The following is a 14,854-nucleotide window of genomic DNA, read 5'->3' as shown; positions in this document are numbered from 1 at the left end:
GACGCCTGTGACACAGTGGATGACTCTGCTTAAATGTTTTTAAAATGTTTTTAAAAAGCCTCTAAGCCCTCTGCAGGAGGAGACAAGAGAATCACGTGCCTCATTTGCATAAGAAATTTTTCGCTTTTTAACCGTTGCTTAACTCTTAAAAGGCGAAAAATTCCTTATGCAAAGGAGGACCATTGTTCTCTAGCCTCCCCCTACAGTTAACACTAAGCAGACTCAAAGTCACTGTGACTTGGAGTCTGGCAGCAACTACCTTGGCCTTTTTAATTATTTTAAAAAATTCTTTCCTTTTCTTCCTGAGACTGGTGAGGCCCCGCCTCCCCTGCCTCCAGTGACTGCACATCCCTGTTATAGCTTAATACTAGCTTAGGTCATAAGTATATAAGTACCTTGTATACTGTTCAGAATTTGATAATATCTAAACATCTTTAACAATTTATAAACAAAATTGCTGAACAGATAATCTTCACTTAGTGACCCTAATTAGGACTGGAATTTCTATTGCTAAGGGATATGATTGTTAATAGAAACATCACATCACTCCATCACTTACAATGGCAGTTTCAGTAGTCCTGGTCGCTGCTCTTAAGCTAGAACCCTTCTGCCCTACTGGGCTCACCCTTACTTCAACTTCCCTCACACATCTGTCATTTCTGCCCTTTTGACTACACTACCCTACCCTCTGCCATGCCAGCTGCCCACTGTTCCCATGTTCTTCCTCCTCCTGCTTTTAAGATATGCCTGACCTGGCCCTTCCCATAGCAGCTGCTGGCTGCACAAGGTCTTCATTCCGAAGCTCTGCAGCTTTAAGACTTGTGGACTTCAAATCCCAGAATTCCTCCTCCAGTCATGTTGCGGCGACGTCATCTGTGTGGATCTGTTCCATCTTTGGTTTTTTTCACAGGGGGCAGGGCTGCCATTGAAGATGCCAATGAGCCCCCGCCACTAGAATAACTGCTGCCGCCGCCTCCTCCTCCAACAGCACCACCACATTTGCTGCCCAGCACTGCAGCTGAGGTGAAGCCGCCAAAGCTCCCGCTGGTGCCCCCGCCCATCACAGCAGCGGCGGTGCCTCCCCCTCCGCTCGGAGCACCTCAGCTGGGCCCCGGGTTACCCCTGCTGCCGCCACCTCCACCTCCGCCGTGCTTTTGAGAAGCCATGAGGCCTTTTTTTCCTGCTCCTGCCCCCTCCACCGCCTTCCTACTAGCTCCCGCAGCCTCATGGCTCCTCAAAAGCACGGCGGAGGAGGGAGGGGGAGGGATAACGCGGGGGCCAGCTCAGGTGCTCCGCGTGAAGGGGAGGCACCACTGCCACGGGCGGGGGTGCTGGCGGGACCTTTGGCGGCTTCACCTTAGCTGCAGCGTCAGGCGGCAAATCTGGCAGTGCTGTTGGAGGAGGAGGAGGCGGCAGCAGATATTCTGGTGGCAGGGGGGCTTTGGGGGTTCACTTCAGCCGCAGAGCCAGGCGCAAGAGGCTAGGATTGGCCGCCCACAAAGGACCTCCCTGGGCTTGCTTTGCTGAACACGGGGCGACTGATGCTAGTTTGAGTCGCCGCAGCCGGCGCAAACTACCGTCAGTCGCTCCGTGCTCATCAAAACAAGTCTGGGGAGGTCCTTTGCGGGCAGACAGTTCTAGCCACCTGCAAAGGACTTCCCCACGTTTGCTTTGCTGAACCCAGGGCAACTAACGGTAATGAGCGGCACAGCCGGCGCCTAGGAGGTCCTAGGAGACCGGCTGTGCCATGTAAGCTCCTGTCGCTGTCCTCCCACCCGTGCTAACCCTAGATTTTCTGAGGCCCCTCAGCTTCCGGAGCCTGTGACAGAAATCACTGCACGGCAGTTAGAAACTGCTGTGCGGTGTTTTCTTGCCATGTGCGTAGCCGCGCACCTTAGAGGGAACAGTGTCCCACACAGAAGGCTCTCCCCCTGGGGGTCGCTAGCCGACACTGTCTGGCCAACGGCACCCTGAGGAGGCCAACTCTGTGAGATCGCACTGGACGGTGGGAGGCTACTGGTGGCACTAGGTGGTCTCGCAGGTACCCTGGGCCTAAGCCTGTCCTGCCCTCTGGTGCTTTGGAAAATAGATTGATTCCCCTCTCTCTTGTAGCCTTAGATATTATCAGCCCTTAGATATTGGAATACTGCTATCATGCCACCTCTAGTCCTTCTTTTCATTAAACTAGACAGACCCAATTCGTGCAACCGTTCTTCATGTTTTAGTCTCCAGTCCCTTAACCATCTTTGTTGCTCTTCTCTGAACCCTTTCCAGAGTCTTAACATATTTCTTTTATGTTGTGGTGACCAAAACTGGATGCAGTATTCTACATGTGAACTTACTATGGCTTTAAAAACTAATATTAACACTTCATGCGATCTTAATTCTATCCCTCTGTTAATGCAACAAGACTGTGTTGACTTTTTTGGCAGCAGCAATACTTGGTTTTGGCGGCAGTGGCGGCAGCAGCACTGTGCATTTGGTTTTTCTTGCCTAAATGTAGAACCACATTTTTTTCACCATTGAATTTCATTTTGCCAGATAGGGCCCAGTATTTAAGTCTATCCAGATCCTTCTGTATTTTAAGCTTATCTTCTGGAGTGTTGGCTATTCCTGCCAGCTAGGTATCATCTGCAAATTCACTGCCCCAAAAACCTCTTTTCTTTTTTTTTCATTTGAGAAGGCTTATTTTACGCATATGGAAGGTATAGCTGGTCCACATCTCATTCCTACTTCATAGCAATGTACTGATTGCATGGGTCTCTGTTCTGATCTGCCAGAACATTTTTCATATTTTTCCTTTTTTATTAATTTTTTTGATTATATATCAAACTTAATTTCCCCTTACTTTTCCTTTGACTTGGCTATGAATATACATGAGAATCATTCTTGGAATCTTCACTAAGGTAATAATGAAAGAACCTTTAGCCACAGTTCCAAGGTGGTAACAGATCAAGCGATTGACAGATGCCAGAATTGGTGTGAACGGCAGATTCCGTTTTTCTCTGTGGAGAAAAATGTAAAAATTACGAAGTGTGAGATTGCACTGCATTTACAGGCAAATGTAGATGGCAATGTGAAGAGCTCCATGTCTAAATTTTGTAGGGCCCCAAATCTGTAAATGTTGCTTTTGTCAAGGATGAAGTTATATTGAACTAATTCTTTTCCTACAAACAAAGTGGTGGTGAATCTGAGTAGTCCTGACCTTAGCTTACAAATAGGCAGTGGCTTGGGCCAACAAAATGACTGCAAATGTTTGGCAATAAACTTGCCAAAATTCCTGAAAGGAATTTTATCTGAGAAACAGAAAGCAATGAAATGAAATGATTGTTCACTTCAGCAAAGACAGAAAGGCACACTGATTAGAAATAAATACATCAATTTATGAAAAATATATGTATATGATTTTATATTTAAACTGATTTATAGCAGGAATTTCATATGTCTTCTCCTGGGCCAGATTTATTTTTAAAGCTCCACAGAGAAATAAAGAATTTTTAGGACTGAGCTTCCACCATACTTGACTGGATGAAAGTTCACAGTGAGCTTGCATCTTTGAGATTGAGCCAACTTTCTGTTTACTTAATTGTTCTCAATTTAGGTGAAGATCAAAAGAGTATTCATATCTAGGGCTCCACTCTTCTCTCCATTGCAGAGAGTAAACAGACATTTGACAGTTGTCAAGATTGCGAGCCAATACTTCAAGTGCAGAAATGTATTATTCTGCACAGTAGGGACTATTTCAATTGGTTTCTTATCCAGGCAGGAAATGAATTACACATAATCTAAACCTCACAAGAAATGGGGCTTCTGAATCACTGACAGATTTAGCTACTGATTAAAGGTGAGGAATAAAAGTCAGATCTCCTATCTTCAAAGATATCTTCCTGCAGAGTGGAAAAACTAAGTCTTATATCCCCCTGATGAATTTACTGAACCAATTAAATCTTAAGAGATTCCTCCAGTGACATACATCAGAGCAACTGCATTTGGATCAATTACATTTTTCAATATCATGGGAATCATGAAAACACTGACATTAAGGTCAAACCCAAGATAACTTCCATCAGCTTAAGCAAGAAAGCTACTGAATAACTGGTGCCAATTGTCAAGATACAAAAAACTTTGGCACTAAATAGAATAGAAGTCTGGGTATGGAGTGGAACCCATTTGGATGACACTAGCTCCTGCTAATGATCCTTATACAATCCTCTACATAGGAACACTTGCTGATCAAAAAAATTGGGGATTAAAGCTTTTATGTTACTCATCTATGCACCAATATATAGCTGCAATTTTATAGATACTTCCATAATAATTAGTTTTTTGGAATTCCATATAACTTATTTATGAGCAGACTGTGTTACATTCACTCTTTATTTGCTATAAAGTCTATAAGGAACAAAGCATCACTCCAGAACTCCTCCCCCCAGTTCTAAACTAGCTGAAGTGAGAATTTGCTTTTCTTCCATTCTATCATTTCACTTAATCCAGTTACTTTTAAAATTTCAGAAGTTGGATCACTCATGATTTGATTGCCCAGACTCACTCACCTTGTAAAATAATATGTCACAACAGCTCCTGCTACAGTCATCTGCTGACAGGCAAGAATAAATTCACTGATCCAAACTAACCCCACAACGTGGTACCACCACATGTACTTCAGTGGCCCTGTAATTCGAAACTCTACTAAGCCCTCTTCGTTTGCAACCGGGTTACCTGGTAGGAAAGGAAGGCAGGAAGGCTTTAAAATATTAATTCTATGAGAAAGCTGTCCTTTTAATGTTTGCATAGAATAGTCACAATTATGCTTGGTTTTGGTAGTTAATAAAATAATAATATATAAGCTGCCTTTCAGAACACCAATATGACAAGAATATTTTAGTAAAAATAGTACAAATAAATTTTTAAAAAGGCTAACTGATTAGTTGGAAGGAATCTGGGGAATTTTCTAATCCAACCTATTGCGTAGTGCAGAAATCCTCATACCACTCTAGACAATGACTGTCCAATATTGCCTTGAAAATTTTCACTGATAGGACACCCATGCCTTTGGGAGAGAAGAACTCATTTACCGTTTGGTTCCTGGTTTGGCTAAGCAAGACTGTTGCACTCAAGTCCCAAAATCTGGAGACCCTACAGGTAGTCCTTGATATACAATCCAACACTTAACAGCCATTCAAAATTACTAAGGACCTCCTTAGAGCTATTTACAAAGCACTTTCAACATCGTAACAGCTACATCTCCAACCTCATCCCCAGTTCATGTGTTCTTATTTGAGTGCTTGGCAACTGGCTCACCATCATGGCAGTTTGCAGCATCCTATGGTGATTTGTGACCTTATTTGTGGGTTTCCAGTGCTTACTTCTGGTTTCTGACAAAAAATGCCCAGTAGGGAAAATGGATTTGCTTAATGACCAAAGTATTTGCTTAATGACTGGTGCAAAAAAAATGCCAAAACTAGTGATGCCTTGACTTATGATGTTAACAATTTATGACTACAATTCCAGGCTCAATTATGGTCATAGGTTAGGGCTATCTGTAATGGTTGGATGAAGAGGAAAATCTCAAAGTCAACCCTAGCAAGACTGAGTGATGATATGTGTTTGAGCCTTCTGATGTCACGTTCAACCCATTTCATAGCAAATTAGGATTCTCTGTGGGGGCGGGAGAGAAATAGAAAGGTGATAATACTTTTGACTGCATCTGTAACGTATATTGTGGAATCACTGCTCAGTCAGTGGTGAGGTAATAGGAGCAAAACATGTCATATATTTCAAATAAGATCCTTAGGTTTCTTAATTTGACCCAATATAAAGATAAGAGCACAATGTTTTTTGGAATTGCAAGTAAAGAAACGGGAAAAAAACCAAAACTACATAACACATACCAGTAATACCTAGGAACAGCAAAACCATAATCCAATATATCCAGAAAAGGATGAGGGCTAAAAAAGTCCAAAATGGCTGGAAGACAAGCAGTGGCAGATGAATGAAAACCTTGCCAGCCACGTGGAACAAGGCAATGGTGAGAGCTACTCTTTTGCGCATAACTAGCATTATTAATAGTAAGATAACCTGAAAAAAGAAAGAAATTCCATAATAAACTTTAGGTAAATGTATTTATTGAAATAAAGTAAAATATGTCACCTATTCAAAGCACCATTTTTAAAATATTTAATTATATAATTAAAAATGTCAACACAAAACATATGAAATAATTTTAACTCCAGTAGCAACCTACTAATAACAGTTGGTCTCAGGGAATTTTCCCATGAGTATAAGAAAGCAATCTTATTTCTTAGGTATATATGACCAGCATGTTGCATATCCATCAATCAGAATGGGGGGGGGGGGGGTTTGGTGACTCTTGTAGTATGTATGTATGTATGTATGTATGTATGTATGTATGTATTTATTTATTTATTTATTTACAATAATAATAAAATCAACCCCAAAGGTATATATTTGATTACCCACTTTCCATGATAAGAGTGTCAGTTTGGTGTAATGGTTAAGCCAAGTCACTTTCTCTAAGTCCTAGGAAGCAGGCAAAGGCAAATCAGTTCCAAAAAGCCTTGCCAAGAAAATTGCAGCGACTTGTTCAGGCAGTCACCAGGAGCCAAGACTGAACTGAAGGTACAAATGTCCCTTATACAGGCCTTCTTCACGTGCCCTAATTTGACAGTCCTCCAATACTCACTGTGAAGATAGTAGCTGCAATGGCATAAATCAGGAGGGCCTGACGATTGTCTTTGGCTATTTGAAGCTGTTCAACAGTAAGAGTGCCATTGGGAGACATTTTAACATACAGCCACCACAATACCCCTGTGCCACCTGTGTCCGCAAAGGAAAAAATATAGTGCACATCAATTTCAGAAAAGAAATATGCATGCAAATAATTTGTAGAGTTTCATTTTCTACTACATCAGGCCACATTGAGATACAACTAGGGTTGACTTTAAATATGGAAACATAATGGTACTTTGATTTCCCAAAAGGCAACTAATTAAAACAGATTTGTCTCCACAAAGCACATATTTATGTTCCATAATTAGAAAATATTAAAAGTTTTCTATGCCAGGAGTATCATAGTCACCTTCATTGAGAGATTCTGATACTGAGCAGCCTTCTTTGGAGCTACCAGGTGAGCGTCTCTGGGAATAAGCAATGAAGCCCCCTAGGCTGACTCTGCAATCATGCAGAGTAGTTGCTCTTAGAGTCTGATGATGATGAACCTGATGCAGGGCCACTGTCCAGTTCCTATGTGCTGAGCAAACCAAAGATGCTCTACCTGCTGTCTCACCTAGTTCCCATCCTTCCACTCAGAAGCCACTCTGCATAAAAGCCACTGCTATCTGGCAATAAATATTCGGGAAGAACTGTTCTTATTTGGATTTTTGCCTTCTGAAACTCTGGGATCTGACTGTTCAGATTTTAAATTTATTTGCAGGCAAGCTTATGTACATTTGGAATTTTGCTGAGAGGTGCCTGCAACTACTGCACACACACTTGGCTTGTCACTGCCTCTATTTGCTGAGCCTGAAATCAAAGTTTGAAACCTGGTCTCTGTTTATGGGTAGGTTTGGTCTGAATTGGACAAAAAGACATGGTTTTATGATGCAGTAACAGATAAAATAATCAATAGATTGGACTATGCAGAATTGGCCTTGTTTCATTAGCTAGAACTGAGATTTTCAGCAGTGACCAACAAAGTACCCATTTTATTTTCCTTTCATCCACCAAATACATATTTATTTCGGCACTAACTGAACTATTCCATTCTCTTTGAAATATAGAATTTTGGCTGAAGCAATAACTTGAAAGGTGCTACTTTTCATCTTAAAGAAGACAGAAACATTTAAAATTTTAAAAACAATTTTTGTTATTGTTTGAATAGATTTTTATAAAAGCTGTTTTGAGTATATTCTATATAGTGAAAAAAACTCAAACATTATATAAACACTTTTTTCCCTTGTATCCCAACTGAGTATCAGAGAGCCAGTTTGGTGTATTTGTTTAAGGTGCTTGTCTACAAACCAAGAGACTGGGAATTCGAGGCACAAAGCCATTTGGGTGATCTTGGGCCAGTCATGCTCTCTCAGCTCAACCCACATCACAGGGTTGTTGTTATGGGGAAAATAGGCAGGAGTATTAGGTAAGTTTGCCCCTTGAGTTATGTACAGTTTATAGAAGTTGGGATAAACTTTTACTACTGCAATTACCACCACAGATGGCTAATCTCCTGTCTTTTATTTCAAATTAGATTTTTTTAAAAATATTAGAAATATTACCTTTTATTTCATTAAACATATTTCAAGCAGTGCATATGCAAAAGAGTGGCTTAGAGTATGGAAAATCTGCATAACTTTTAAATGTTTCTAAGTTTGCAGCTTATATCACTACTTTCCTCACTTTTATACTTTTATATTCCATGAAGTCTAACTCCCTGAATTCATCAATGTGAAGTCATTCTGCAATATAAATATTGTTTTCTGCAGGGTAAGCATTGCCACTACTATAATAATATTTTCGTCTGATTTCTAATAATTGACAATAACCTCATTCTGTTTAAAAAATCTTTATGTAAAGATTGATGATTAATCAAATTGATACTGATGTTTTGTGACTTGCCATTTCCACCATGCAATGATTTTTTTTATTATACAATCTTCCCCCCATGACAGCCTTGTGTGAGAGCATTCCCAACATACTGTACTTTTAAAATCCCAAATGTACTCATCAACTTGAAAGGCTTCCTATCTCTGAGATAATCGTAATTATATGTACACAAACTACCGTATTTGTCTGAATATAAGACGCACCCCCCCCCCCAGATGAGCGTAGAAATGTTGGTGCATCTTATATGCTGAATACAGCCATTCTTGGCCTCCTGAAGCCCCACCCTGAACCCCATTTTTGAAAAAAACAGGCAAAAACTGGGCCATTTTTCACAAAAACAGAGGCATTTTTGCAAAAAATGGCCCATTTTTCACCCATTTTTCTTACAAAAACAGGGACATTTTTGCCTTCCCCCAGCCCTGCTAAAGCCTGCAGAGTGCTCCTGGGGGCCGGAGAGGACAAAAACTTTTTTTTTCTTACTTAGCTCTTCGAAATCTTCGAAATCTTGGTGCGTCTTATACACCGGTGTGTCTTATAGTCTGAAAAATATGGTACTTAGACAGATGATTGCCCGGAACATACTGCAAAGCCTTTTTGAATGATAAAGAACCTTTAAACACCATGTTGACAACAATGACAATTAGAGCTAATCAATCTTTCCTCAAAAAGACTGGAAAGGGACTCAAACCCATGACTGAAATCTTAAATTTAGCACCAGTTTTTTACTAATAGCTTTAGAATCCAAATAATGTTTAACTATTGTTAAAGCTAGTGGTAGGCAGTCTATGATTTGCAATCATAGACTGCAATCTGTATTTTATAATTTCTTTAATTCTGGATAAATAATCTGGAGTACTACATATATACTGTGCCATCTTTAAAAAGGAGGATAAAACAATAGTTTCTAGCTTCTCATGAGATCCTTTGCATTATTCTTGCTTGTTAGAGCAAACTCTCTGCCCACCATAATTACCTAGAAATTTCACCCATTCAAAAGCACTCAAAAAAGATAATATCTCAATATCAAGGAGTCATAATATCTGAACATTGAAACACTGAAAAGAAATCAATTTTTTTTTTCTTCTGGTCAAATTGTAAAGCAGCAGATATAAGACAATGCTGATTTAAGATATTTTTGCTTATTTTCTCATAGATTCTGAGATAATTTTCAGTGCTTATACTAAGAAAATTCTAGCAATAGAATGGATAAAACAGTGTGTTGTGGGACTTTGGTAAATATCTGGCTAGCACAACTGGAACCAAGTTTCCAAACTAAATGAACTCTTGTTGTGATCTGGGAGGACTTTGTTTGCTTCATCTAAAATTTAAAAGACATTAATTAGATTTACAAAAGCTCTGAAAGCTCTGGCCATTACAGTTCTGAGGAAACACTATAAATCAACTATAGAAAAGCAAAGATCCTGATCTTTGCAAAGAGACTGAAACTGTACCCCTGAAGAATAAATGTACAGAATATCAAAATAAGTGAAATGCTTTAAATATTTGTGCATGGTTTTCCACAGCTACACCAAATGCAAGACACACTAACATTATGTGATACAAAATGCTCAAAAGCAGTGGTTGCTGTTCTGTCCCCCCCCCCCTTCACGGCTCGTTAACAAACGCAGGCAGGCAAGTGTAACAAGCATAAATCACGATTAATAATCAAGCAATGTTGTACCAAACAAGAAACACACAAAGGAACAACGTTGACTCCAGCAACTGGGGCGTGGCAGCATCCGTCCTTTTATCTCCAAACCTGCCTCCCACAAGCCCCAGCTGCATTCTGAATTTTGTATCCCGAAAAGACTCTCAGCAGAACTGCTGAGTCACAACACTATCCCCCACCGCAGGGCCCTTTCCCCGGGGTCCGACGGTCTGGCTAGCGTGTCCCCAAGATGATCCGCACTCATTTCCCTTGGTGCCTTTTTCATGAATCCCAAACCTCTGGAGGCATAGCCCCCTTGAATTGGAACTCTTTAGGTATCCGGTGGCCACCCTGTTTCCTTCTGCCCTTCCCTGCGTCGACACCCCATCCAGGGTCATCCACCCTCCACAAAGCCAACCCACCAACCCACTTTCCGTCAGAGGTTGACGGCAGCTCTAACGACTTTGGCCGAATCTTAACACCCTGTCCAGGTTCCTCCACCTTCTGCAAGGCCGACCCACCAACCCCCTTTCCGTTGGAGGTTGACGGCAGCTCTGCTGACTTCGGCCGAACCTTAACACCCTGTCCAGGGTCCTCCACCCTCTGCAAGGCCGACCCACCAGCCACCACGCAATCCCCTCCCGCAGAGTCCTTCGATGATCGGGGTGCAGCCCAGAAGGGTTGGTGACGGCCTCCCCGGAACACAGTCCAAGACCCTGGCACCCCACTGGGAACCTAGAGACAAAGTCCAGTGTTGCGGGGACCGGAGTCGACAAAGTCTGGAATCTCGGCGGAGTTCTTGTAGACCTGGCCCAATGACACAGAGCACATGACTTCACGCACCTCCATACGTCATTTTTCAGATGGGGCCACCAAAATTGACGGGAGGCCAGGCGCAATGTCCGAACAAACCCCCAATGTCCTGCTGCAGATGCGCAATGAATCTGCACGAGCACCCGTTGACGGATGTGCCCTGCGGGAACATAGAGCTGGCCCCGACACTTCAAAAGATCCCCTTCCAAAGTCCATGGGGACGCCGGCCTCACTTCCGCCTTTTGTCGCTCCACCCAGTCGTCACCCCGCTGCGCATCCCGTACCAGAGACTGCATGCTCCTGGGATGACAAACGGCAGCGCAGGTTGCAACGGGTAGAACAGTCCAAGGTGGAAGCGAGTTCGCAGGGTCAGAGTTCTTTACTTTACTTGGCAGGGCATCCGCCCTGGGACTCCACACCCCCCGAACGCACGCTATCTTGTGCGAACGGGGTAACACGGCCGCACCAACGTGCTGGTTGTCCGACTTGATCGTGCGTTGCTGAGGGACGGCTGCAGTCTGCGCAACTCTCCTGTTCTTCTTGGGACAGCTCCCTGCCAAGTGTCCAAGATCCCCGCAGTAAAAACATAATCCCTCCACACGTCTTCTGTCCATCTCTGTCCGTGACACCCGAGGTCGGACAGCACCCAACTCCATGGGCTCCTCCCAGTCCACTGCAGTCTCTTGCTGAACTGGCATGCTGGTGGTTTCCTGGAATACCCGGCGAGGCCTTCGCCTCTGCAGCCGGGCGTCTATCCGGTGACACAGGTGGACCAACGCGTCCAACGTCGGTGGCCTGTCCACCCTCACCAGTTCATCCTGCAAGGCCTCAGACAATCCATCTTGGAACGTGTCCATTAGAGCTGGTTCATTCCATGTGGAATCCTGGCTACGTAGCATGAATTCAGACACATATTCCTGCAATGACACAGTCCCCTGCTGCAGTAATTTCAAACTTCTGGCAGCTGTTTCCCCTTTGATCGGATCTTCAAACATTCGTTTGAAATGCTGACAGAAGCCCTGGAAGTCATTCAACAAAGGGCTCTGCTGCACTAACAGGGGAGTGGCCCAACGGGCAGCCGTGCCTGAGAGCAAACTAATAATGAATCCCACCTTCGTCTGGTCAGTGGGAAAGTCCTCCATTCTCAGGCTCAGGAACAGCTGGCATTGTCCCAGAAACGTGGCGAACATAGCCAGACTCCCATCGTATTTATCGGGCATGGCTACTGGGCACTTCCTCCTTGGCTGGGGGGGGGAGGTCTTACAGCTCTCTGCAATTGTGCCATTTGATCCGTCAGGACAGCCATCTGTTGCACGAGTTGCGTCTGTGCAGCATGTAATTGCTCCATAGTTAATGAAATGGAGGCTTATCAGGCTGGAGTCAATCTCCCCCCCTTCACGGCTCGTTAACAAACGCAGGCAGGCAACCTAAAAGGAAGTCTTTCTTTATCAGTTTTCAGTTTAAACTGGCTTTGAGCCCAGAAATAACATAAATACAAGTCTCCGACAAGAATGCAAAACAAAAACTCTTACAAGCACTGCACTTCTTCTACCATCTGCACGGATCAGGTTTACATGAAACACCAAAGCACTTATCCAAGTGTAACAAGCATAAATCATGATTAATAATCAAGCAATGTTGTACCAAACAAGAAACACAAGAAGGAACGACGTTGACTCCAGCAACTGGGGCGTGGCAGCATCCATCCTTTTATCTCCAAACCTGCCTCCCACAAGCCCCAGCTGCATTCTGAATTTTGTATCCCGAAAAGACTCTCAACAGAACTGCTGAGTCACAACAGGTTGCTATTCAATTTTTTTCTCTTCCTCAAAGCAGCACAGTACATCCCAGCAACAGCAAAATTTTATTCAGCTAAGATTCATACACAGCTACTTTTTTAATGCAAGGTAGGACTTTACACTTCCTTTACTCCTTCTCTTAAGAGTATCCAAAATAAATTCCTAAAAGCTATATTTCACATAGCCCCTTGTATTACAAACATAGTATTAAGAAGGGAGACAAAGCTACCTATTCAAAATAAGTGCATACACCTATAACACAGCACAATAGTTGAAATTATAGTTCTTTTCCCTCAGGCTTGGGTTATTCCGCTGAGGGCAATCATAAATCAATATGGTTCAGGATTATCTTACAAAAACATCAATATCTCAGGCTTCTCCATGGAGGCTTTCCAAATGATGAATTGTGGAATTCACTCAGTACATTTAAACAACATATCAAAGACCTGGAAGCTCAATGGGTCCAGTCTACTCTACTTAAGAACATATTTCTCAGCAGTCAAGTCCTTTTTTACACAGCAGTAGAAACCTACACCACACAACTGTGTTCAAATTCTAAAGATCACTAATGCTAGTTTTCTTTAACATTCTCCCCACAGTCGTTTTGGAGTGCCAGTACAAAAAAACTTCAATATGAGCTTAAGATTGCGCTCCTATGGACAAGGAACTGTTGAAATTATAGAAATCTACACACTCCATTAAAGTTTTGAGTTGTCGAGTTGTAAAAAAAATCAGATAAAGTTAAATCACTTCAGAATTCTTTCCACCTTTAATATAACGTATAAGCTATCCAATTCAATTGAAAAAGAAACTGAAATCTTTTAGTGAAAAAATAACAATAAAAAACTAGAATAATGTGGCAACATAAGCATTCACACCCTAGGAGTGGTGCGGTAGCCTAGAGGTGGAGCTCTCACCTCACAATCAGGAAACTTGTGAGTTCGATCCTAGGTAGAAGCAGATATTTCTCTCTCTGGGCACCATGAGAATATATCTGCTGAACAAAACTCCGCATTGGCGACAGGAAGGGCATCCAGCTATTACACACTGCTAGCTCATTCAGTTGCCCAGACTCCACTCCACAAGAGATTATGGGGTCATTAAAAGATGATGATTATAAGCATTCACACCCTCTTGTAAGTAGGGATGTGGCTATGTTCAGAATTAAACAATCACATTCAGTACACATTTGATGACACATTTGTCATCAATTAAAGGGATTCTGATCAAGCCCGTATAAAGTTCAGCTGTTCTAACATTTACTCAGTTGTTTCTTACAGTGGAAGTCATAGTCTGCAAAGAGCTTACAGAGCACCAAAGAGACCTCATTGTTAGAAAGTATCAGTCAGGAGAATTGTATAAAAAATGTCCAAGGCATTGGATATACCATGGAACACAATGAAGAGCCATCACCAAGTGGAGAAAATATGGTGCGACAGTAACATGACCAAGAGCTGCATGTCCTTCCAAAATTGATGAGAAAAATAAAAAATAAAACTGGTCCAAGAGGCCTATAGCTACATTAAAGGAACTCCAGGAATTTCTGGCATGTGCTGATTGTGTACTGTGTGACAACAAGCTCTCATATTCTTCATATGTCTGAACTATGGGGTACGTTGACAAGACAATAGCTTTTTCTCACAAAGAAAAGCATATCTACTCAGGTCAGACAAAAGGATGTGAGAAAATGTTTTATGGCCTGATGGGACCAAGGCAATGTTCCCTCTAAGCTGCGCGACCACGTGGCCGCACACATGGCAAAACACCGCGCAGCAGTTTCCAACTGCCGCGCAGTGGTTTTTGTGAGACGTCTTCCACCATAATAGGAGAGGAGAGCCAGCCTGGAGACAGCAATCAGTTCTAAGTCCACAAGGCAGAAACTAAGTAGTTCAGAGAAGGGGTGTGGTGGTTGGGAGAAGGCATGGGACGGGCTCCCAGCAGCGGCTGCTCAGATTTGCCAGGGAGGGAGGGA

General features: G+C 42.5%; 1 protein-coding gene across 4 annotated transcripts in view; it reads right to left on the bottom strand.

Moving 5' to 3' along the window:
• The window catches only part of SLC44A1 (solute carrier family 44 member 1), a 113,457-nt gene that overhangs the window by 14,938 nt on the left and 83,665 nt on the right, over positions 1-14,854 (bottom strand). For all 4 annotated transcript variants that reach the window (XM_032213167.1, XM_032213169.1, XM_032213168.1 and 1 more), the window contains 4 exons: positions 6,704-6,837; positions 5,892-6,078; positions 4,554-4,719; positions 2,849-3,005 (listed from right to left, as the gene is read on the bottom strand). In XM_032213167.1, the coding sequence (XP_032069058.1) occupies positions 2,849-3,005; positions 4,554-4,719; positions 5,892-6,078; positions 6,704-6,837 (644 nt within the window). The remainder of the gene's footprint in view (positions 1-2,848; positions 3,006-4,553; positions 4,720-5,891; positions 6,079-6,703; positions 6,838-14,854) is intronic.

The sequence above is a fragment of the Thamnophis elegans genome, chromosome 3 (assembly GCF_009769535.1).
Source record: "Thamnophis elegans isolate rThaEle1 chromosome 3, rThaEle1.pri, whole genome shotgun sequence".
Taxonomy (NCBI): domain Eukaryota; kingdom Metazoa; phylum Chordata; class Lepidosauria; order Squamata; family Colubridae; genus Thamnophis; species Thamnophis elegans.
The sequence above is the reverse complement of the archived record's forward strand: the minus strand, read 5'-3'. Positions and strand labels throughout refer to the sequence as shown.